This window comes from Netta rufina (genome assembly GCF_964035555.1).
Source record: "Netta rufina genome assembly, chromosome: 3".
NCBI classification, from domain to species: domain Eukaryota; kingdom Metazoa; phylum Chordata; class Aves; order Anseriformes; family Anatidae; genus Netta; species Netta rufina.
The window spans coordinates 115,940,085-115,964,059 of NC_140125.1; the positions used below are offsets into that span (position 1 = coordinate 115,940,085).

General features: G+C 35.5%; 2 protein-coding genes across 3 annotated transcripts in view; one reads left to right on the top strand and one right to left on the bottom strand.

Moving 5' to 3' along the window:
• The window catches only part of SUPT3H (SPT3 homolog, SAGA and STAGA complex component), a 277,597-nt gene that overhangs the window by 244,770 nt on the left and 8,852 nt on the right, over nucleotides 1-23,975 (bottom strand). For both annotated transcript variants that reach the window (XM_084284666.1, XM_084284667.1), the window contains exon 2: nucleotides 21,746-21,849. In XM_084284666.1, the coding sequence (XP_084140792.1) occupies nucleotides 21,746-21,849 (104 nt within the window). The remainder of the gene's footprint in view (nucleotides 1-21,745; nucleotides 21,850-23,975) is intronic.
• RUNX2 (RUNX family transcription factor 2) overlaps nucleotides 1-23,975 on the top strand; it is a gene marked incomplete at both ends in the record, with an annotated part of 148,639 nt that overhangs the window by 9,570 nt on the left and 115,094 nt on the right.

Consider the following 23,975-nt stretch of genomic DNA (forward strand, 5'->3'; position numbering starts at 1 on the left):
GAGTGTAGATGCATAGCACATGCATGCAATGTATGACAAATCTGCCCTGTAACAATAATATACAGTAGCTCCTCAATGTCCGTGAAAGATTTTAAAATGCACTAAAAATCTATAAAAATACTCTACTGTCAAACTTCAAGACTGTCCACTGAACCAAGCAGATGTATTGAATAAACACTGTTTAATGGGGTTTAAATTTTATCGGCTATGTAAAAAATTAGAAGAATTTGAACTATCAGTTGTTTGAAGTCTTCTACCATCACATTTAAGAATCCTGCTTGCCTATAGAGATGACTACATATAGTAAATACACATAATACATAATGGTTACTCTATTTGATCAGATATGCATTAAATAAAAATAAGCCAAACAAACTTAAAGATACTAAGATGGGCAATAATTTTACTAGTCTCAACACTGATTTAAAATACTTCTCTCTTTTTCTCCTTTACATACCTGGTTGTTATCAATTACTGATGTGTCTTCACCCTTCTTGCTGCAAAAATTCCTTTAAAAATTAGAGCACACACAGCACAACATTTGAAACCTATATACATAAAAATACTCTTTTTTTTCAGTAGCCCAGAAAATCTGAAGGTTTTTTTAGGCTGATGATATCTTCACATAGAAACACAGAACGTCTGCAGACAGTAAGAAGCCTTTAGTAAGCCTTTTTGCTGCACCATAATAATCTGATCCAGAAATTCAAGGGTACCTTAAACAACGGGCTACCTGTTCTAGCCATGCTTAGGAATGTGGCCAAATCATTTTTATTGATTTAACCTTTATAGGAATGCTACATATCCTCAGAGCAAAACATTTCTAATGCATTTATAATATGATATACCTCTGAGAAGTTATGAAAAAAAATCTTATGACAGATAGGTTAGCCCCCTTCCACTATTACGTTTTTCTGATCTAGTGATCGATAGGCATTCGTGTTAGACTATTTTGTGAGTTTGTATGTGTTCGTATTCATAGGATAAAATCAGAAACTGTAACACTTACAGAAGACAAGACGAATATCTGACCTGTCTTTGTTTAAGAAATAAGAACTGCTGAACTGATAGCCAAGACTCTAAATACTCCTTTCATTCTAGAATTACACATCAATCATGTTACCTGCAAACATATCAAGTTAAAACTTCCAGAATTTACAGTCCTTTCTGAATAAACTGAGCAGCATGCTAGTTATGTTCAGAGAGCTTACAGAAGGTGGTTTGTGTATCTCTCCAGAATTCTTAAAGAAGCACTTCTTAAATTCCCTCTTCATCAGAAATCTATTTCGTATATATTTCAAATCAGTATTTCTTGATGTCACAATTCATATTCTATTATTTTTAAGTGCGGGTTTGAAAAAAATTGTATATTTTAGTATTTGTTGTTCTTTTGAATGTTACAAACCACACTTGAGCATTACCACGAGTCACTTGTTTTTCAGAAAGTGAACTGTTCGGAGTTGCTCATTATGGTAGACTCCTTAACAGGGCAAAGCAGACATGAAAACCGTCTGAGAAGTCAGTCAAACAAAAGTAAATATTCTCGTGTTACATATTATATTAGTTATGTGTCTTTTAAAGAAAATCAGGGGTGGTTTTTGTTTGGTGTTTTGGGTTTTTTCTTGTTTGTTTACTTGGTTAACAAGTAAATGGAGAAAACCTGGAAATGAAAATTATTCCTATTTCTAATTCTAATAAAAAATCTAGTATGTTAGTCTTCACAACTGAGAAAGCATAGCCAAGAACACTTTAGGTGGGCAATACACTGTACTGCAGATCACCTATTTTAATACAATTTCTCTCTACTTTTTCTCTGAAGACAATAATGTCTGGAGACCATATTAAGGTCTCATTCATCTCCAGAGAAATATGTAGCAACCCTACAAAGAGAAAAATACTAAAATAATTTGTTAGTGAGATAAGGGCCTATCTGCACTGTAACGTAGCCTGTAAAGTTACTACATCAAAGAAATCAGTTTAACTAGAATATATGACTTACCATAAAAAACACACCTGCAAATTGTTTTACCTTTTTTTGTTGTTGTTGTTTGTTTTGTTTTATATAAGAACTTGGATTTTTTTTTTTTTCAGAAAATAAATCACTAGTTTTGTCTCTTCTCACATTTTTTCCTAAAAAATATTCTGAAGGTAAATCCATACCCAAACATACAATATTCACACACAAAATATCCCTCTGACGTGAGCCTCATGTTTTGCTAAACCAGACAAATTTAAGACCTTACTGTGATACACATCAATGATTTTTATAAGGACAGCCTAGTTTTACCTTTGTTCATGTTGCATATCAGGGATCTGACCAGATGAGTGCTTGCCCTTATGCAAACCCAGTTTGCTCTGTACTACAGTAGACTGAGAGCGTTCATCAGTTGCCACGTGAAGATCAGGGACAATAATCAAAGAATAAATACCTAATAATTTCAAACAAGATCATTAAAGCATATCAGAGCATACTTGATTTCAGCTTTTATACCTGTAGAGTAAAAGGAAATGGAGCAGAAAGGAACCAAAGCAACTGACAGATCAGAAATAAATAATTTGGTTGATAAACATTTGAAAGTCTCTGTAATTAATAGGTTGGTGCTGAGTGCTGAGTCTCCCAGTTTTACAGTTATAGTAGAAAACTTCTGTTTTTGCTTTTTATTACAGTTCACCTTAAGGAAGCACCTAGGTAATACTGAAAAATACTGGAATGTTAGAAATGCAAGCTGTCCTCACAGACAGTGAGGAAAAGTGGAAAAAGGCCTAGTTTAAATGTTTTAGCAGTAATAAAACTGCTTATAGTAGTACTCAGTTTTTGCAACATAATAGATATTAGATATGTTTGTACAAGAGGCTTTATTAGCATCGTTATCCTGGCAAACAATAACGTCTTTTGATACTACAGAAAAGCTGCTCTGTGCTGGTGGGCAAGGAAGGTCAGATGGAAAACTAACTCCATGCTCTTAACCTGTAAACTCTTTCCTGACTACTAACCTAGCAGGGGAGTCCCACAGCCTTCCCACGAACTCAGGTAGGGAGCCTTCTGCTCTGGTCTGCAGGAACAGCACACGTGCCCTCGCAGCTTCAAGAGTGCCAGCCTCCTTGGCAGCTCTCTCTCTAAGTTTGTCGACACAGGTTTGCCACAGAAAAGTTGCCTCCAGATTTCCAGCTCATAAAGGAGTCTTAACATACACACACTTACATACACACGCACACATGTATACACACTGACACATGCACGCACATAAAAAGATCCATACTTGACTACTCAAGCCTGCAAGCTATTAGAGGAGCAATTGTGATACTTTTGGAACCCTAAAATTTAATTTCAATGGGTTGAATAGGGGAATACAAAGTGAGGAGACAATGGGCTCTGGGAACATATTTTGCAAGGCTGTTTTATAGGGACTCAAAAAGGAAATTGTACAGATGAGGACAGGCTATCTATCTGGCATGTGACTGGCATTATACAACAGAGAGGAGCACCAAAAATTCTTATCCCTGATGACATACGGGTTCTTAGATTGATGGAAGTATTACAGGTCAGGCAATGCATACATTTTGACAACGTATAATTTGAGTAACTCGGCTTGTTTTCATGGCACTTCTAATAACTCTTCCTCATTTCCCATTGTTTTTTCCCCATAACTCTTCCCCATTTCTGATTGTTTTGGTTTAACGACTCTCCCCACATTTTCAAATACTAGAAATACTGTAACATTCTCATTTCACAGCCAAGAGTCAGACTCTGGCAAGCTTGTCTCTTCACAATTTACTACCCACCTCTTGTACTTCCAACCTTCTCTACCTCCGGTCTTGAAAGTAAAGAGTCCGCTTTCAAATGCCAGACAGATGTCAATGGTCCTTTCTTTCAGTAGTGTTTAGACTTAGACACTATCTTCCTATTTCGTCTTTCTTTTTCCTTATAGCATGGGGCATAACTCCTGCAAGAAGCTGATTCCAAATTTACTTGAATATATTTCGTCCATATAGCATATTCTTATTATTAGTAGTATTATATTATTCTATATTTAAAATTGTTTAAAAAGAACATGATCACCTGAATAAAGTTCTTTCAGCTGTCTTATTTGCAGACAGCAGTGTGAAATGTGTCTGATACGCATTCTACTCCTACTCCTGCTTCTGAGTCAGAGCCAACTGGCAATCCTAGGCATCATAACAACCAAATGGCATCTTTCATTTCTTTAGCAGGAACTTCAAAGATTGTTTTTTAATATACATCTGTGCAGTCCCTACCATAACAAAAATACTTATCCATAGCTACAACTCCAATAGGAAAACCTAAATAAATAACAATAGCAGAAATTTTATATACAGCATCATCAGCTCAACCTCACTGAACATCTGTTTCTTTCAACCTTGAAGTAGACAGCTTTACTCTAGGCTAACTTATTCTGATGAACATTTGAGAAGTCTGTCCTTAAAAATAAATAAATAACTTTTAAAGGCATACTGATGACTCATCTACAGGACTTGGTAATTTTGGTTCTTGCTGGAAAAATGCTTAGCAAATATTGTCAGCAAAATACTTCCATTTTCTTTGCATAAGCATATTTTGAACCTGAAAATAGCAATGTTAACAATTGTGCCATCACCAAATATAGCTGTTCCCTATTTTGGATAGGATACTGAAGGTATTCAACTAGAAAATTGATTTTGGCTGCAACTAAGTATTTTTTAAAAAATTCAAAGCATTTATGATTTTTTCAAACCTCACTGACCGAGACTTGGTTGTGTCAACAACGCCACACAGGATTCTGAGAACAAAACACGATTATTCCATTCTTTCTAGGCCAGTTTCCTAAAAGCCCAGTTCACACCATACACAAAGCACTGTCCCGCATCTGGTCCTCGTACATCAATCCTTTTTGCTCAACCTGCTGCTACTCCTGGGATCCTGACCAAGTTGAAACGGTCAACCTACAAACACTTGTAGGGTACCAAGGTGGGAAGACAATCAAAATGGATTAATCAAGAACAAATAGATGTCATATTAACCCAGCTGATTAACTTGAAAGAAAAAAAAATGGCTTTGTCAATAAAGACGAAGCATCAGAATCAATGCAACTTGGCTCCAGAAAAAAATGTCAATGCTGCCAACCTATTCTCCATGGGAACTTGCAAACTCAGAATAGAATAAGTATCACACTGCGGAGGAAGTGTTGCAAAATGTAATTCATATTGATGACAAAATGTAAGATATTTTTAAGAGTCCCACAGGGAGATCCTGTGCCCGTTTTTGTTTAGGTTAATATATTCAGCATCGATGAGAGAACAGGAACAGTATTTATTGGAACACTTATTGGAATTTACTATGACATCAAGCTGGAAGGCTCTCAAATGTTTGAGGAGAAAAGGATCAGTCAGAGAAAGTCTGAAACTAGCAGTATAAAATTAATCAGACAAGAGTAAAAATGCAGAGAATCAACTGTTTATTGTAAGGTGAATAACCTCAAGAAAGGAAACATGGAAGAAAATCTGTCAACTAAGAAGGCTCACAAACTAAGCAGACAGGTGTTCAAGTCATTCTTACAGACACTATCAGGACTGACATATAGCCAGAGGATATAGGAGATAACGAGATATACAGAATCTAAAGAGCTCAATTAGAAAACCTTTTACCTGATCAAAAATAAGGAGTTAATAACAGTTTTAGAAACCATGATCTATGTGAAAAAGTTAAAGAAACATTTCAAACATGTATGTCCTTCGCATCCAACATATTTTCATATGATATCCACGGTCACTAGCACTACTAGTCCACACTAGTTCTACTTCTTCTACAGCCTTGTGCAACAAGAGGAGTCAGGTATCACAGCCATCATTGCATTAGAGGAACAGGTTAGGAACTATAAGCATAAAAAAAGTCCTGTGAAAATTGTCCAACACTCCCCTTCGCTACAGTTTGTACCAGGTGAGACAGTTTGCTGTCCTACCTCAGTGACCCAGACCAGAGAAAGTAGTTCCCTCCCAGTCCCAAACATCTTTTATCAATGATTATTTTACTTGTTAGTCATTGAACACAGGTAAAGGCTTTTGCACATAATTAATTTTCCAGAGGAAAAGGTAGGATGGACACTTTGCAGTGACTCAGCTACTCCTGAAAGATGTGTTTAGATGCCCACCTTTATTCTGCAGTTAGTTATTACTCCTGAATGAAAGGGGAAAGAACAACTTTCTATTTAATAAGGGTAAAAGCATTTATACTCAAGAGTATGACAGAGTATGTAAATTGGTATAAGCTCACATCCTCATTTATCTATAGGAAATCTGCATGCTCAAATTCAAGCAGAATATGACTTAAAAAAAATCACTAGGCTTGACCACATTTGAGTGAAAGATTTTATTTATAGATAGGCCTTACTTAGTGAAACACTTAAGTACACACACAACTACTTTTATGACAGTCCCAGCAAAGTTGATACTAATATCCATCTCAAAATTTCAAATCATCCCGATAACCCATGTAAAGTATATATTATAAAAAAAAAAAAAAATGCGTATCCATATCCTACTACAGAGTTTGATAAGTGATGCCCAACTCATTTTTGATTTGTAATTGCAACAAGGAAGTCAAACTATGACGATAGGAATCAGCTCCACAAGATGGTTTTTCCTGTTGAGAGTGAAATTCAGATTTGTTCAAGATAACTTCAGGCAAGTCTTAAAGCATCTGAATGTTGACTCAGCAAAGAAAAAGTCATGCTAATCATAATATATGCATGCTAATCATAATATATAATAAACAGTGGATTTTTTCTTTTTTTTTTTTTTGGTATATTCTTAAATATTACTAAAAGGAGCTCAGACAAATTAACTGGCTGGCTCCATACAGCTGCTTCATACTGCTTCAGTAGCAAATAGCAGCTAAATATGCAGCAGCAAATGTGCCTTGAATAGGTAGTTAAGCTGCCATTTTTATTTTTATTTTTATTTTTTAACACTGATGGCACAAGTGGCTAGGGAACTCAGCTGACAGACTTCACTACAGAGCAGTGCTGGTTTGATTCAGATACGTTTTAGAACCCCCTCCTGGAAAAACATACCTAATCAAAACACTGTGTTTCTTTTTTTTGGTAAAGGATTATCCCCTGTTAATTTGAACAAAGCAGCAGAGTTTTCTGGAAACTGACATCTTTGCAGACAAATTTTTCAACTCAAAGACAGTCTGAAGTGTCCAAGCCCACCCACTTTGACTTACAAGTCAAGCTGAATACTTTAAGATAGAGGACCTGAGAAAGACTTGAGAGATGTGACTAATACTTAATTCAAGACTGATGACCAAAAAAAAAGGTTAAGAAGATATAAAGACAATTATACAGATCTCTCTGCCAGTAGTCTCAAAAGATAAGAAAGGAAATATATTGACGAGGTGAAAAGGAAGACTGCATCAAGTCACTCGTCATCACTTCTTTGAAAAAAATACTTGGCCTTTTCATTTGGCAAAAAGTAAAGATCACTTAACAAAAGCTGTTGTATAAATTATAAGCAAACATATCAAGAAGGCTTCATTAATCAAATTTAAATTGTAACTACTGCACTATGTGTACAATTGCAACTGCAGAGTTTTAATAGTCTTTCCTTCAATCCAAAACATCATTTCCCTCCTCCAAGTTTAAAACTCCCTGCAATAGGTTTTTCACCAGCTTTGGCTGTAGTACATAGGCTGTTTTTTAAAAGGCTCAATTGCATAAAAGATAACTATGCTTCTGTGATCAGCAGTAAAACATTCTTTAGTAGGTGAAAACAGAGATATAGGGAAAGATACAAGCCTTTCACCTACCACAAAAATAAACTCATTGATACCTCTGTAAAGTAGCAGCAACTGTTCTTCATGCTTTCACTACCCCACATTTGAAGAAGAAAAAAAAAAAAAAAAAAAAAAAAACACGATCAAAATAACCATAGCAATGACAGCTATCATCAGCTGGAGGGGATGCTAGCCTTTCAGAAGAGTGGATATGAATTGTTATTGGTACCAGCAACCAACACTTGTCTGTAACAGTAGATGGAAACACTTGGCATGCAGGGAAAACCATGATGCAAGCTAATAAGTAGCAAAGAATGACACAAAAAGAAAAAAATAAATCTAATTCCTGTTTTATTTCTATTCAGTCAACTATCTTCACTTAAGTGTGAATGGAGGAACTAGTGTTGCCAAAAAAAAAAAAAAGTCAGACATCCTTAGAGATATTAAATGCATTTCATAGCATCAGCTGTTGGAATAAAGAAAGCTTTACTGAAATTGCTAAGGAGAAGACAAAAGTATTAGTTAAAACTTTTTAAATGGTCTGCAGAAGTTTCTGCCTAAGGCCTCAATTTTCAATTGAGAAAATAGTGTTATGACTTGCCTGTTTCAAAAAGATCATAATGATTAATCAAATAATATCTTTCCCTCAAAAGCTATGTTGCCATATAGAGAAGTCTTTTAAGAAAGAAATGAAATGCTCAGCATAAAGTTCTTAAATACACATTTGAATAAGCAATTTTAAAGATTCAGTCGATTTCTCTAGATTAATCTAAACATTTAACAAAAATAGCTGGTGGTTTGGACTTTTGATTTTTATCTGTCTTAAGAATTCAAAGATAAATATTGCCATCCTAATCCCAGTTCCAGAAATATACATGACTTTGATTATTCAAAAGCTGCCCATTTTTCAGAAATAGTTCTGTAATTCATTAGAAAGAGAGATGAAACGCTAGTGCTTTTTTTCCATAAGCTGATCACACACATCTGGTTTAGTCTTCTGAAGCATAAAAGGACCTGACAGACACTGAGATGTCACGTCAAAGGCAGCGGTGGTCACTATAACGAGAGCAGTACGTCTGTGCAGGGGTCCTGCCTGGGCAGGTGGCGTGGAAGATCCTGCCAGTGCACACTCAAAGGCATAGTTTGTTTTAAGGCACTTCTTTCCAAAGAAGGTCTCATTCTTGAAAGTATAAGATTGGCATTTAATAGAGAAACAGAGCAGAAGGAAGCTTGCCAACTAGCTACAGAGCCTTCCAATTGAAAGTCACCAGATATGCATCTAGCCTGGTTGTGCAGCATGGATTAAAGCTGGTTCAGTTTACTTGATTTTTCAGCATCCCCTACACAGGGCTACTTACTGGCCGTTTCAGTTCAGAAAGCACAAACAGACCTAGAAGCACACAGAACGATCAACATTTATAAACCTACAGTTTTTAAAAGGTAGTTTACATACAGATAGATTTAATTACACGATTTGCATTACACATTCGATTTGCATTTCAGAGTTGCACAAACTTTGATTTCCACGACTGATCTGTCTGCTATAAAAACCAAAACTGGAATTGTCAGGGCATCAGCAGAAGCTTAGGAAGTCTAACAGCTGTAGCATTTTTCTGCATTAAACGCAAAAGACTACTCTGATCATCTTCAGAGTCCGCATTCTCTCTTAGCAAATGATATAGTGAAAAATGGTTTCACTTGCATCAAAGCTTATATTAGCAAGCAAAGTCCTGTGCAGTTCTATGGTTCTCAAAGCCATGCAGCCTTTAAAAAGACAACATGTTAGTCTTATTCAGCCCCTAATATCAGCATCATGCTATGAATAGATGTTTGCTCTTCTCTCAAGTCTGTATACACACACACAAATATGCATACATTTAAATATATATATATATATTTTTGTATACTACCCAGTATACCACAGTGAAGTCCTCATTGTTAAGATTGCAAATCAAAAGACAGCAATGCAGGCTGCCAAATAACTCATTATTAACTACACCTTATTACTTAACTATTAGATGAAATGTACTTGTGGAAGAGATCTGCCTGTCATAAACCTGCCACCAACCAGTTAGACATTCAGTTTAAAGCTACCAAGAGCTACAAAACATTGACTTCTTTAGGTAGCTTTTTTGAGGAGCAGGAGGTTCAAGAAAATGCATTTAAACAAATCAATCTCTTCCTGCATGCTCACATTTTGATTCCCATGATATTTCCTAGATAGCTAGGCAAACAGATTAAAATTAACTTGAGGTCAACAAAATGTTGCAGATACATACATGCACACAAAGAAGCAGACAGTATTTATTTTAATAAAAATAACGCTTTTTTTTTTTTAGTAAAAGAGAGGAATGGAGGGATATTTTTCCATCTTTTCCAAATAACTGATAAAGTCTCAAGGTTGGCTCAAACTTTTTAAAGCTTTTTGAAAAACGTTTTTTTAAAAAATCATAATAAATTTCAGCACTATAGCAGTAATGCAAAATACACTTCAGGTTTAAGAGTAACACAGTGTTACCAGTAACACAATGTTACCAGTATGTTTTGTCATAACTGGTCAGTGAAACAGTAATTTCCAATACTTTGTGCCTAAGTTTCCCCAAAACTACAGGCAGATAACAGAGTGTTTGGGGTCTGGGGAGAGTTTGTTAACTTTATTTATTTATTTTTCCCAGGGAAATATGCAGAATTACTTTGTTTATATTTTAAAATATAGATCTCCACTAGCTTTGCAGTCTAGCAGAAAAAGCAGCCATAGTGGCTTATTAAACCACATTGATACATACCTTCCATAAGGACTATATATTTTCTCCTCTTAACTGGGCTACTGAAAGGGACTTTCCACAAAATTAAAAATTCTTTCGTAACTTTAGATGCTGTTTAATATTAAGGTCTAGTGTTCATTTATAAGTTTTTTTCCAGAGTAGTTACACTAGCTTAGATACACTGGAAATAAAGCGGTTTTCTACTGCAGGTCACAGAAGTTAAACAAAGCAGACTATAAAATAAATACACAGTTTCCTCATATAGTTGTGGAGCAATCCGATATACAGTCTGAGTAGGTAGGCTGGACCCGATGACCTCCAAACATCCCTTCCAAACTCACCTTTTGCATGACTCCATTCTATGGTCTTATTATTTAACTGGTGCAGAATCTGTTGATAAGGAGTGTGTATGTGCACACGTGTGTGTACCCATTTAAACAGAAACCCAAGTTGTATGATCACATAAAAAAAGCATAGACCTAACCCTCAGGTTCTTGATTTCCTATGAAAAACTCAAGAGTAAAAAGCTGAACAACTACGAACTGTGAGTATGGTTGAGAGGAGAGCTACCTTATTTGTGGAACGCCAGGAACCTTTCCTAATGCTAAAGTGTTAATTTTTTTTTAAATAAGAGAGTATAGTTTACCATGAAATTCATTATTTGCCATCTCCCCCAGTTTTAAAATAGCCAGATGTATTAATACTTGGCGGAACTCAACTGTATTCCTGGAAGGCTTTTATATCACTGTGTACATATCAAATGTCTGTGTTATCTTGCTGTACTTCACCAAAAGCACAAACAGGATTTAGGCATGGACTAGATATGCTGAAGGCTTTACACAAACAAAGAGCTGAACATTGAGTGATTCATAGTGAAGTATCACTATAGTTTCAAAATGGATAGTCATGCTTTATTTCAGGACCAAAAACACACTCCTTCAAGATATTTTATCCAAATGACTCTGAATCATAGTTAAAGGAGAACAACAAGCCATCTGCTAGTGATACAACACTGGTTCAAAACTTAAATGAGTGTTTAACACATTGTCCTTTCCAGGGTCACAACACAGCCTACTGAGTTTCTATAGCATTGCATCTTCATTTTCCAGGCGTAAGACTGTGTCATGGCTGTTGCCTTTTTAAGTAAGAAAAAGACCCACACATAAGCAAAGCAGAGCTTCTTCAGAAATACTCACTGAGTCTAGAAATGGAGGATGATTCAAAACCACAACTACTCAATTTTCTAAAGGTTGTACAAATCATGTTAGGGGAAAGGGGAGAAAAACAATCTGAGCTAAAAATAAGTAACAAAGAAACATTATCATTCAGACAAGGGTACATTAGGTCAGAAGCTGCTGTTTTTTAACAGCATAAAGTGCTTACAGCTTTCTGTTCGAAAACCCAAGTAGAAACACAAAGCCACCATCACCAAATGAGAAGAGCAAGTAAGTTGTCTGCTCAGCATTTTCTGTATGGAAAAAAAAAAAAAAAAAAGAGCTTTAAGCATAAACTACGTGTTTGGGGCAGTGGATTATTTTAAAGCCAAAAAAGCACGTCATTGCTAACATATTAAGAAACTGCCAATACTATTTTGTAGAATAAACCTAACACTTGCCATTAGACTATTCTTGTACGTGTCCTGTCTCCACCCTCCTCCCACTCCGCCGTTAGTCTTACTGACATTTCTACCATCCAATTATATCACAACTGCTAAATTATTATTTACCATTTCTAAAGCCAAGCTAAAAGAAATAGTATCAGTTATTCAGCAAATCTAGCACATTAGAAATGATAACAAACAGCAATATTTAATATGCAGTATATTATATATTATTTTTATATATTATATATAACAAAGTCAATTGGAAGAGTAAGCAGAGGGAGTCATCCAATGGAAATTAAAGGTATGATAAAGCCATTTAGAGACTTGTATTAAAAAAAAAAAAGCGATGATGTTAAGCTCTCACTCTTTAGCTCTTTTATTGCAAGTCCCAGAGCCAGTGTGGGATTTGAGGATAAACTAATCACCTTACAGACCAATTTAGGGAGAACGTCATAATCTAAATTACTATGTTGCAATCGCAATGACAGAGAAAAACACAAACACCTCGCTCTAACCACTAAGGGATATCTCGTAGCTCCAAAGAGGCAGTTCCATACCAGGGGTGGCAGACATCAGCATCAGACAAGCAAAAGCTGGGAAGGATTCTAGAGCCTTTGTGCCTCAGAGGGAAAAATAAAAATAAATAAATAAATAAAAACAGAAGTATTCCTCTCCAAAGCAATAGCAGACAGCTGAAGGAGCAGAAAGAGCACCTGGATGAGAATATTGTGACTCAAATACCTAAGATACAGTGCAGTCTGCAGAGGCTCCTTCTGCTCCTTCTGACTCTGCTCCCACATATTCCAATTGTGAACTTCAAATTCCTTATCTGATACAACCATAAACAATTCTGCAGAGTGCAATGACATCAGCAGAACAAAAAAAACCACACACACAATAATTACAGAATCTATCCCACTACTGTTCTGCACAGCTAAATGATGTTCTACTACAGCGCTGCGTACTGACACGTACAATCTGTACTGTCAAATTAGATGCGACTAGAACAAATAAATTGTAATTACAAGTTATACAGCTGCAGTTTAAAGACTTCAGCAGTTAAGAAACGACTCACTCACCAGTTATGGTTATGGCTGTACTTAAACTAGATTTTCAGATTCATTCTGCTAGAACCAATGTATTACTTTTTTTATTTATTTATTTTTTTACACTTGAGAAAACAAGTAGAAAACACTGAACTCGATTAACATACTAGCTTATGATTTAATTGGTATTCAGTTACAATACCAACTGTACGTCTTCACTTCAGAAGGACAGTTCACTTCCAAATTTAAAAGTCTTTCACTTTGCTATTAGAAGATACGTTAAAGTAACTTACCAAAATCCGAAACCAGAGAATTCCAGGAATCTCATTTTAAAAGCCTGGAATCGTGTATCTTAAAATACTTCCATACCAAACAGAAAAATCCAAACATAGGACATACTTGAGAAGTTGTATGCAACTCAGAACAAATAACTAAGTAGAACCGTGCATGTTGTAACCTTCCTTAGAGGAACTCTTCCTGTGCTTATAAAAACAGGTTTCGCAAATTAACTGCAAAACCTACATTAACATTGAACTTTCAAGAGAAAAATGCAGCGCTAGTAGAGCAGAACTACTTGGGTTTTGTGCATCTCATTATGCTAAACTTCAGCTAATTCTCTTCAGGGTAAAAACTGCTGTCCAGATTAAGCCCGTTAACCTTTCCCCATAAAAACATCCTTCATGTGTTTCTTTTGCAAACTTTCTGAGTATGAGTGCAAATTTGAAATTAGTTACGGGAAATTTCCTTCAGCAGTTTGTGAAGAGACACAGCACTGCATTTTCTCCATGTAAGAGGCTGCTTGGGCACTGGACGTTAAGAAAGATCCTTTTGCCCCTTCATAAGCAAAGACGAGATAATCAACAGAAAAAGGAGAAAGGCAAGAGATAGAGCACATTTCAGACGTGATGTTTGAGAGGTATCATTCAAGTGAATTCTGCTACTAAATGGTAAAATGTAACTTTGGTATTACTAAAGGGTCATCTAAAATAACTACACTTAAAAACGTGGTACAGAAACGTGGTACAGTTTTCCATTTTCAGCTTTTAAGTCTTTTAGCATCAGTTGTTTGAACCCTACCAGGCCTCCTCAACAAAATCGTGTTGTGCTATTGGCTGTATACAGAAGAAACTCTGCCTTTTAAAGCTTAAAAATAAACCAATCACCTCAGCAGCAGGAAGATCTGCAGCAATTTCTCTAAGGAATGTCCTTCCTCTAATCTGCCCTACCTGTGAAAGAAAAACTTAGTTCTGCTCCTAGTTTTCTATCTCGTACCACTCTTGCCTGATGTATTTGATGAGGTAGACACAAGAAGAAAAACACTGTTGGGTAAATAAGTTCCAATCACATCTGTTGCCATTCTGTCTTTAGCAAAGGGTCAAAAAAAAGTCTGCAGAGAGGGCTTTCAGCTCAGTAGGCTAAACTGGTTATTTTTGAACAATGCAATCTCAGCAAAATTCAGGGTTCAGATATGGTAAACAAGTACAGGACAGAATAGAGAAATTCTTTACAATCCCAAATTACAGTTTGGTTAACCAGAATGCTCCCAAAGCCAGGTCATTACTGCTGTTTTCTTCCACTATCATTCCAAATGAACTATCCAGAGTCAGATGATTTCGCTGATCAACTTCAAAGCAAAGAGGGATAGGCACACGAACGACTGAAGTCATAAGGTTATAGTCATAAAAGGGTTCTGTGAATACTATCATATCTCATTACAGTAAGATAAAACAAATTATTATTAATATTCAACTCAAGCACATGTTTATTGGGTGTTGCAAGCTGCATGAATCCTGCACCATTTTATTAAAAACAATCACATGGACTGTCTATTCAGCATAACTTCCTAGTCACCATAATCATTTACTTGTTTCAAATAGAATCAGGGCCCGCATGCACTCCGCATTCCAAGAAACCTAAGATATACGAAAGGCAACACTCTAAAAACTTTCTTTCTCCCGAGGAAGAACTGAACCTGGCATGAGGGGAAACCTCCTGAGGAACCTGGCATGAGGGGAATGGCAGCTCTGGTGTTTATGCTTGCTCACAAGGGCCAGTCATCTTATACATTTGGGTGTTAAACAGAAAACAAGAAAAAAAAAAAAAAAAAAAAACTCACAAAGTAATCAAGGCCATTATCACAAATAAAATTATAAAAAACAAAGTTTTGAAGACCAGGATAATAAATTAGATGTTTATCAAAAAACAAGTAGCAGCAGAAGCTAGAAATCAGATAGAGAATATTTTAAAAGTTTTCTTATTAATTCATAAAACAAAACGCTTTAGGTAGAATATTCAACAGGGAGTTATGTCTTGCAAACAGCATAAAATGCATATTTATTTTTATTTAATTAGCATGTAATCTTAATGAAGTATTTAATTATAATTATTCTGTATTTAATTATAATTATTCTAATACTTGGAGCTGGATAAATAAACAAAAACCTAGGTGGCAAAACACACCTGTATGCATCGTAGTCCTTTCATGTTATATACGGTATGCATTTCTTCAGCACTGAGAAACAAGTTCCTTGAACCTTCTAACTGACATGGAAATGCTACTTTAGCATATAAAAGCACTCGTTATTAACAACATTTGCATTTTTCTATTTGAAAATAAATTTAAGACCCAGTACTGGGACACACCAGTAAAATCTTCCCGGGCATTCAGTGCTGAACAAATTCTAATCCAACTCAAGTCAGCAGGAGTTATCTAAATACATTAGTGGGACAAAAGATTAGTTCAGGGATCGTGTTTTTGACCTCCTATGTCAACACAGAGCATCCAGCTATTGCCTGTGGTGTGGCGTAGCACAGTGTCACTACACTGAGTTTTGAGTTTTGGTTAGTTATAACAATGCAACTTTTCCACAGCAGTGCCACAGATCTACAGAGTTAGAAGTTTTTACTTTTATTTTTAATTTTTATAAAAAGCACTTAGGCAACAGTGTTTTTCCTTGCTCTGGTAACTCTGAGCTGAACCAAATATGCAAAAAAAAATGTTTAAATTTACATTTTAAGCATAAAATACTGTGGTTTTTTTTTTCATCACTGGAGTTATAGGCAGCTATATGCACCTGAAAAATAAACTATTAAAAATGGAATTAAAGTTGTTCTAAATTCAAACGTATTGCCTATCCATGGCCTTCTGTGCAGCTAACTAGCATCATCCTAAATATTTCTATAGCACGATGGTCTTCACACTATATACTGAAGCCAAAAGAACAACCAAAATAAATCTGTTCTCACATATTTGCATTTTGCCCTGCATTAAGGCCAATTTCTAACATAAACAAAGAGAAGAGTTAAACTTTACAGAAAATGTGTATCTGTATCTTCTCAAGCAAGACAATCTGCAGCCACACAGCCAGCTAACGAACAAGCCAACAGAGAGGTCTTAGTGACAGAATTCCTTGTTTAAATGCACCACGAGGTATGTTTACCCAAGAGCTAGTCCTGAAAAATAAATCCATTTGTAGTGGTATCCATAAAAATAGGCAACTTTGACTAAACAGAGTAGTGAAAGTAGGGCCTTTTCTGTTATGGAAAGTAGTTTGGTTTTGTGTGTGTGTTTGGTTTTTTTGTTTGTTTGTTTTTGTTTTTAATTTTTTGTTTTTGAAGGACCACATTTTCAACATTTCACTTAAACAAAAAAAAATCTGTTATAAAGAAAACATAGAATCATGTTACAGTTGACAAAAAAAGCTGTTTTTCAGACAAAATACGTGGTTGCAAAACGCATATAAAGTAGATAGGGGGAGGGACAACTTTGAGTCTGAAAATAAAATAACACAGAATTCACAAAAACGGCATTATTTTAAACCAGCTTGCATTAACAAGGTAATACAGGCTACCACTACCAATGACACTGCATGTGGTGGCACTGAGAATGCAGCTGACACAAATACACTCTTTGATAATGAAGTATAATGAAGCATAACTAATTAGCACTATGCAATTCCAAGATTTATCATCAAGTTTGAGCCCAATTCTACAACTTTTTAGCTGATATATAAGCGCTGAAGCACACAAAACTGAACACTGGGGTCACCTACGGGATGAAGCTGTAGGATACAGTGAACTGAAACGTGTCAGATTAGTTTTCAATATATATTTGCCATTGTAAAATTCTTACGTGATTTTTAAAATTATTCTCTTGGTAACAAACTAATCTTGAACATAGCCTATTCTCCCTCTGTTTAAAGAGTTTTCAAAAAAATAGACTGAATCAATAAAAACAACTTCTGAATGGACTTCAGATTACAATAATTAGTATTTTTTATTTTTGCAAACAGTTAAAATAGCTCTGATTTCAAGGCATGTTATTGACAGAAAGAAAAAACCCTTCATCTGCAAATTGTTCTATACTAGTATTTAGAACTTCACGGTTTCTAGAAATTCTCTGTATAACCATTGCTTATATTACAACACATGATTTCAACCGAATTACGAATTTTAGCTGCTACTGTGAAATCATCATGGTTGAGAACCTTCTGGGCAGAACTATAATTTAAGTACAACTGACCTAAGGTTAGCAGTTGGTTTGGAAACAAGTTGTATATCAGCCAAATGAAACCACCTAAAACAAACCTCAGAAAAATACATGAAACCTGCTGAAACTTTTTTTTTTTTTTTAATTTTTAACACCTTACTGCTATAATTCTACAGTAACATAACCAGATAACTAAATACAAATAAATAATGTGGGAGTCAAAGAAAAATCTACAGGGCACTAGCAGAGCACTAGACATTAGACAGATTTTATTCTGAAAAACAAAGTCTTAATTGTCAATAGAAAAACCAGAACTGTTTTATTAGTGAGTGCATATATCTATATAAACATATTATGAAAAACTGATTTATGCGTTTTAAGACAAAGTTTCTGCAGTATTTTGTGATTTCATTTCAAGACCCCTGTACATTTCCTCAAATGCATCAGAAATAATATTTTTGAGACTATCATAAAAACACAGTTCCCAGAAGGATTCAGTTCATTCCCTACTGCTTCGGTTAAAAAAAATAAGCATAGCATATGTGATATACATAGCATGCATATAACCTCGTCACCTTAAAGGGGATCACTCACAAGCTTAACATTACAGGTAAATTTAAGCATTCTGGAGAATCAAAACTTTACTCAACATTTAGGTGCTGCGTGTTCCAAACTTACAAGATACCACGTTCAGACTGTGAGGCACTACTAAACACAGACTTGCAGATTTCACTGCAGGGTTATAACAGAATTGGATATTTTACATTGAAGATAGAATTTCTTTACATTTCTTCTGCCATGTAAGTCCTCGTGATCCAGCAGTCCATTTTTTAACATTAGCAACTACTAAATGCCGTTCTTGCTTAGCACCCAGTGCCACTAACATGACTTATTTCTCACAAATTTATCTTTTCACATTTTTTGTAGAGAAAGGCAGGACAAACCGAAGGTACTCTTCGTATTACTCCATATAAATTGTGTGAAATAGGTGCTCCTCCTCAACCTCACAATGAAACCATGCAGCTACCACCTCTATTTTCTTTTCTTTAAGAAAGATGTCACCTTTTCTGCACTGTAATCCTCCAGCCTTCAGTATTTCCCAGGATCTTAGGATGACAGCATGGATTTATTATAAATTGCCTAAATGGGAGAATCTGTAACTTCCTAAATTATGTAGTTTATAAAAAATGTCAGCTTCTGTCAGAGCCTGGAAAGTTCTTTTAAAGTGGTAACTTCATTTTGCGGCGCAGGCCAAAAGAAACAGTTGTCATTTTTTTCTCCACATGGTTCATCCCTGGCACTTTATCATTTCAAGACTCCCAATTCTTTTTCCCCAAGCAAACAATTAAAAAAATGCAATTTTCAACACGCTCATTACATTCAGGGAATTTCTTCAGTTGCTACTATTTAAATGAAACTGTTTGTGTAAAGCGTTTCACGCACAGAAGAGCTGTTTGTATAGTTCTCGAAGTATAACTTCACCAGTTCTGAAGCAAAAGGAAAATGTCTATTTCTTCCATTTATATGGCCAACAATAACTTCTACATTCTGACAGGATCGTGTGTATACTGGCGGGGAGGGTAGTTTCAAATGCTTTATCAGGAAGTGCACAATTAAATAAAACGCAGGCTCCTCAGATACTGACCCAAAGAGATGCACAGCCTCCTTTGACTCCAAGCTTCCTGGCTCTTCTTTTGTTTTTAAGCCTAGTTAGAGCTATTTTCTCCACAAAGCACAACAGATGTGTTTTGCAGTGTACATGACTATTATAGATGTGAACAATAACTGAACAGGATTCTTTTGAGGGAGAAAACCTACATTTTCTATCTGAAAAGGAACGCAGTACAGCAAATCACTGGGTTTGTAACAAAGCGCTCATCTCCTTTAGAAGCTATACACAGGAAATAGTTCATTATCTCATTTACATTATAGCAAAAAATACTCTAATGGAATGTGTCCCGTGCTCCACCTACAACAGTCTAATAGTCTCTTAAGGAGATTTAAATGAAAATGAGTTACATCTTTTGCTTTTGACAGGGAACTCTTTGTAGAACCTGGTGACATGGAAGAAATTTACCATTTTTCTTACATAGTATCGTCATGTCCATAGCTGATCAAAACAAACAAAAATGCAAATTCATATGTAGTCTGAAGTGACCTGAGACACCTTTTAATTCCTGACTGAACTCCTTCACAACTACAAAAGAAGTAAAAACAAGGAGAGTACCTAAAGTGATAGAGCAATACTAAAGATGTCAAGTATTTCCATTGCGTCAAAAAGCCAAATATAGTTTTTATCCAGGTAAATAATTATAACCTGTGGAGGCCTGAGATACTTTAACTTCTTTCTGGTTGAAGACAACTGTCAGGGAAAAATATTTACATATTTGTAAATATAAATACACAAATAAAGCTTTAACATTCATCCTATTCTTACATTCAGCTCTAACACCATGGAAACTGGAAGGGTGAGAGTAGAGCATTTAAGATAAAACTACCTAAAAATTGACACATATACAATTAAGTACACGTTCAACTATATTACCTGAAGTAAAATAATCAAAAGGACAATAATATCGTAAATAAATAATTAAATAATCATAAAAACCATCAGGATGCACCCATAATTTGTATACAGAAAAACTTCTCTACCTTTAAAATGTAGTTACTCACCTACAGGTCAGAAGATGAACATTATGACTATTCTTACTGAAATATAGCTTACGAAAAATAAATTAAAAAGTAAAATATGAAGCAACATAGTATGACGAAGCTTTCAAATATTGAGTGTTTTCAATGACTTTGACAAAGTAAGGATCAGTAGCCCAATAATTCCCTTTTAAGTCCATCCTACTTTAACTCACCCTATCTTAAACAACATCCTGAACAGTCTTCCAGAGCTCAAACTTTAGTGAAAAGAGCCAATGATTACCACTATCTTTTGAGAACGTGGATTTATGTTTTGGTACTCTGGGGCTAGCTTTCTTCATTTCATTTTCAACTTTGACAAATGAACATAGGGAAAAATCCTTTAAGATATTTTTGCAAGATTTCATAAAGCAAAGCTCCCTTTTATGTGCAGCTGACCTCAGCAATTGGCAAATGTGCATCCTCTCCCCCTCAATAAGTAACATTCATAATCATATATCTTGAAAAATGCACAATTTAGACACGAGCCACTACAGCCTAGTTTTCTATCTGAGTTTAGATATCTTTTAGCTCTAAGCTGAAATACTCTTTAAAGTTCCTGATAAATCAGGAGCACAAATCCACATGGAAGAAGCTCATTACTTTTCCCACCCCCCATCCCAACAGTACAGTGTCTTGGATACACATAAAAAGGGGAAAAAATGGCAAGCCACATTTTTGATGAATATGTTGCTTTCCACCAAATGAAGATTTGCAGTCAGCCCAGTGAAATAGGTTACTAGCCAAGATAAAGACTTCTCCAGAAGGAACCCTTCTGATTATGCAAGTACCTTTGAGACTGACAAAGCCCACCTGTTCATATACCATCCAAAGTTTAGAAATAAACTACAAAATCATGCAGCATAACAGCCTGGAAGTCTCATTAAGTACAACAACAAATGTTTTTTGGCTGATAGGAAGTAAAGTTGTTACAAAGATAAGTTATTTGCAACTGTTCCATATCTTAATTTCATGTGCAATATTATGATCTCAGCAGTCTACCTTTCTATGTTAGCACCGGAAGATGTTAACACAAGAAAACTTAAATAAGCAAAAGGACAACAGGAACAGCTTTCTTTGGTGAAGGACTGAGAAACATAGGTCTTAAATTATGTCTAAAGTAACATTAAAGATACATAGAATCAGCAAGACTTTTCTCTCCATTCAGTACAGGGAGTGTTCTGTTATTTAACTAAGTCTTTGCTTTTTTAATCTTTGAATGTTTTCCAAATGAGAAATAAAATCCATTCAGAAAAAAAAAGTCCAGAAAAATCCATAAGTTTCATCACTAATACCCACTCTCCCCTGCCTGTTATACACACATTCTAAGAGCTAGCTAGAAAAAGCATACAATATTACCAGGTATTTTGACTTATTACTTACATCATACTTTGCAATTCAGGTGTAAAGCTTGTCGATTTTCCTGTCCCTCTTCCAGTGCTTGAAGAGGCGACCGCTGACATCGGGCTAGCCACCGTGCTGCTCATCTGAGTAAACAAAAGAAACACAAAACTTATAAATATATTTTAAAAGAGAACATATGGAAGAACAGTAACAACTACGTATCCCTTCATAAAAGTGTACGTGCCTTAGAAATTCCAGGCCTACTTCTGTGTTTCCTATAGGACTTCACAATGCCTTTCATGCAGCAATGACATGAAAGCTATTAAGAAAGCCAACTGAAAAAGCACATTTTTCATTTTAGTGACTGAACACGTAAGAGAAACTTGTAATAATTGTAGAAGAAGTTCACCTCAATGGCTGCTATGTATGTTCCACACTAGATATTCCAAAGGGAAGACAAGCTATTCAGGGTGGACTTGAACATAAATGTTCTGCATGCAAAAAGATGCCTGAGACACCATAAGAGTAGATGCTTACTGTAACCTCAGGAAAAACTGGAAATGTGTGCTATTTTTAAACATATTTTCTCAGGAACCCATTTAGAGGTACCCTAAAAGCACCAAAGAAAATTATTAGACTAAAATTACTGTTATTCTGGAATATATGATATTCATTGCCGCTAATGTCTTGCTACCCAAAACATTCTCTTCTATTCCTGTGCTGTCGCAGGCAGTGGTAAATCAGTCTGTGCTGCTTCCACTGAGACCAAGAGGAATAAAACAGAGTATTAGAAAAAGCCAGGTAAAATTTGATGAGCACTATTATCACAAGTTCCTTTCTGAAACACACCTAACACTACAAGTTAGTAGTGCTAAACCATTCCCCTAAACACCACGTCCAGACATCTTCTGAATTCCTCCAGGGATGGGGACTCTGCCACTTCTGTGAGCAGCTCGTTCCAATGCCTGACCACCTTCTCCATGGATAAATACTTCCTGATATCCAATGTAAGCCTCCCCAGCACAATCTGTCGTCATTTCCTCGCATCCTATCACTTGTCTCCTAAGAGACCAACACTCTCCTTGCTGCAGCCTCCATTCAGGTAGTTGCAGAGAGCAATAAGGTCTCCCCTCTTCTCCAGACTAAACAACCCCAGTTCCCTCAACCTCTCTTCATCAGCAGGACTACAAAACCAGCCTTAAGTCTTTAAAACAGAAATGCACTGTAAAAGGAAAGGGTGGTACCTGCACATCTTCATGATACCTCCAGAACCAGAGGTATAACTTTATGCAAAATATTTTATAGCTTTGCCAAGCATATTTCTTATAAAGAAAAAAAAAAAAAACACAATTCAGGGACAGTTCTCCTCTTATTCTACGAAGTAAATCTAACACACATACATTTTCCTTTTTAATAAAATGTTGAGTGCCTTTAACCAAATTCATTTTATAATATATCTTAAATTACTACAAGTTTGGGAAATCGAAGCTTATTTATGGAAAATTCCATAGCCATAGAATAGGGAGTTTCATTTTTCCCCTTCAAGGTTTTTTTTTTTTTTTTAAACACAGAACTGCACACACTAAGCAATAATTCTCACAAACAGAACACATTTCCACTATTTTTTTACCTCTTCTAACCAGTTTGCTGCACACTAGTATCATCTCAGTTGTACTGATCATTCCTTGTACTATTAGTAGTAGCACTGATAATGAAAAGCAGATGTTAACTTGTTTTGCCATAAGATTTTACCTTTTCTCACTTTAAATGTTAAAGTTAAGATGGATTTCTTTTTCTAAAAATATAACCTAGAACGGTTATATTAAATGCCATTAAAAACATTGTGATCAATCACAAATATTAGGTTCTGATTTCCAAAACTTTAACACTACATAAGGAGTGCAAGACACATTCAAAAAGGAACAACAAAACTAGGATTTTCATCGGCTGAGGGTATAATAGCTTATGGATGGACAACAAATATAATAAGAAGTTTATGCATTTACATATAAGTTTACATTTTTATTAGTGCTTTCAAGTAGATTTTAAACAGACTTCTGTTTATCTTCAAGCAGATTCTAATTTAAGTCCCCATCCTGCAAGCACTTATGCACATGTGTAACTTTAATCACATGCTTACTCCCACTGCAGTCTGATTTTAATCAGAAGAGCAGTTACACCAGGCTTCAGTGCTGGCAGAATCCTGCCATAGGCAGCAGTCACCAAAGAGCCATAGAAACTCAATTGTCAAATGAGTGAATTAAACCAA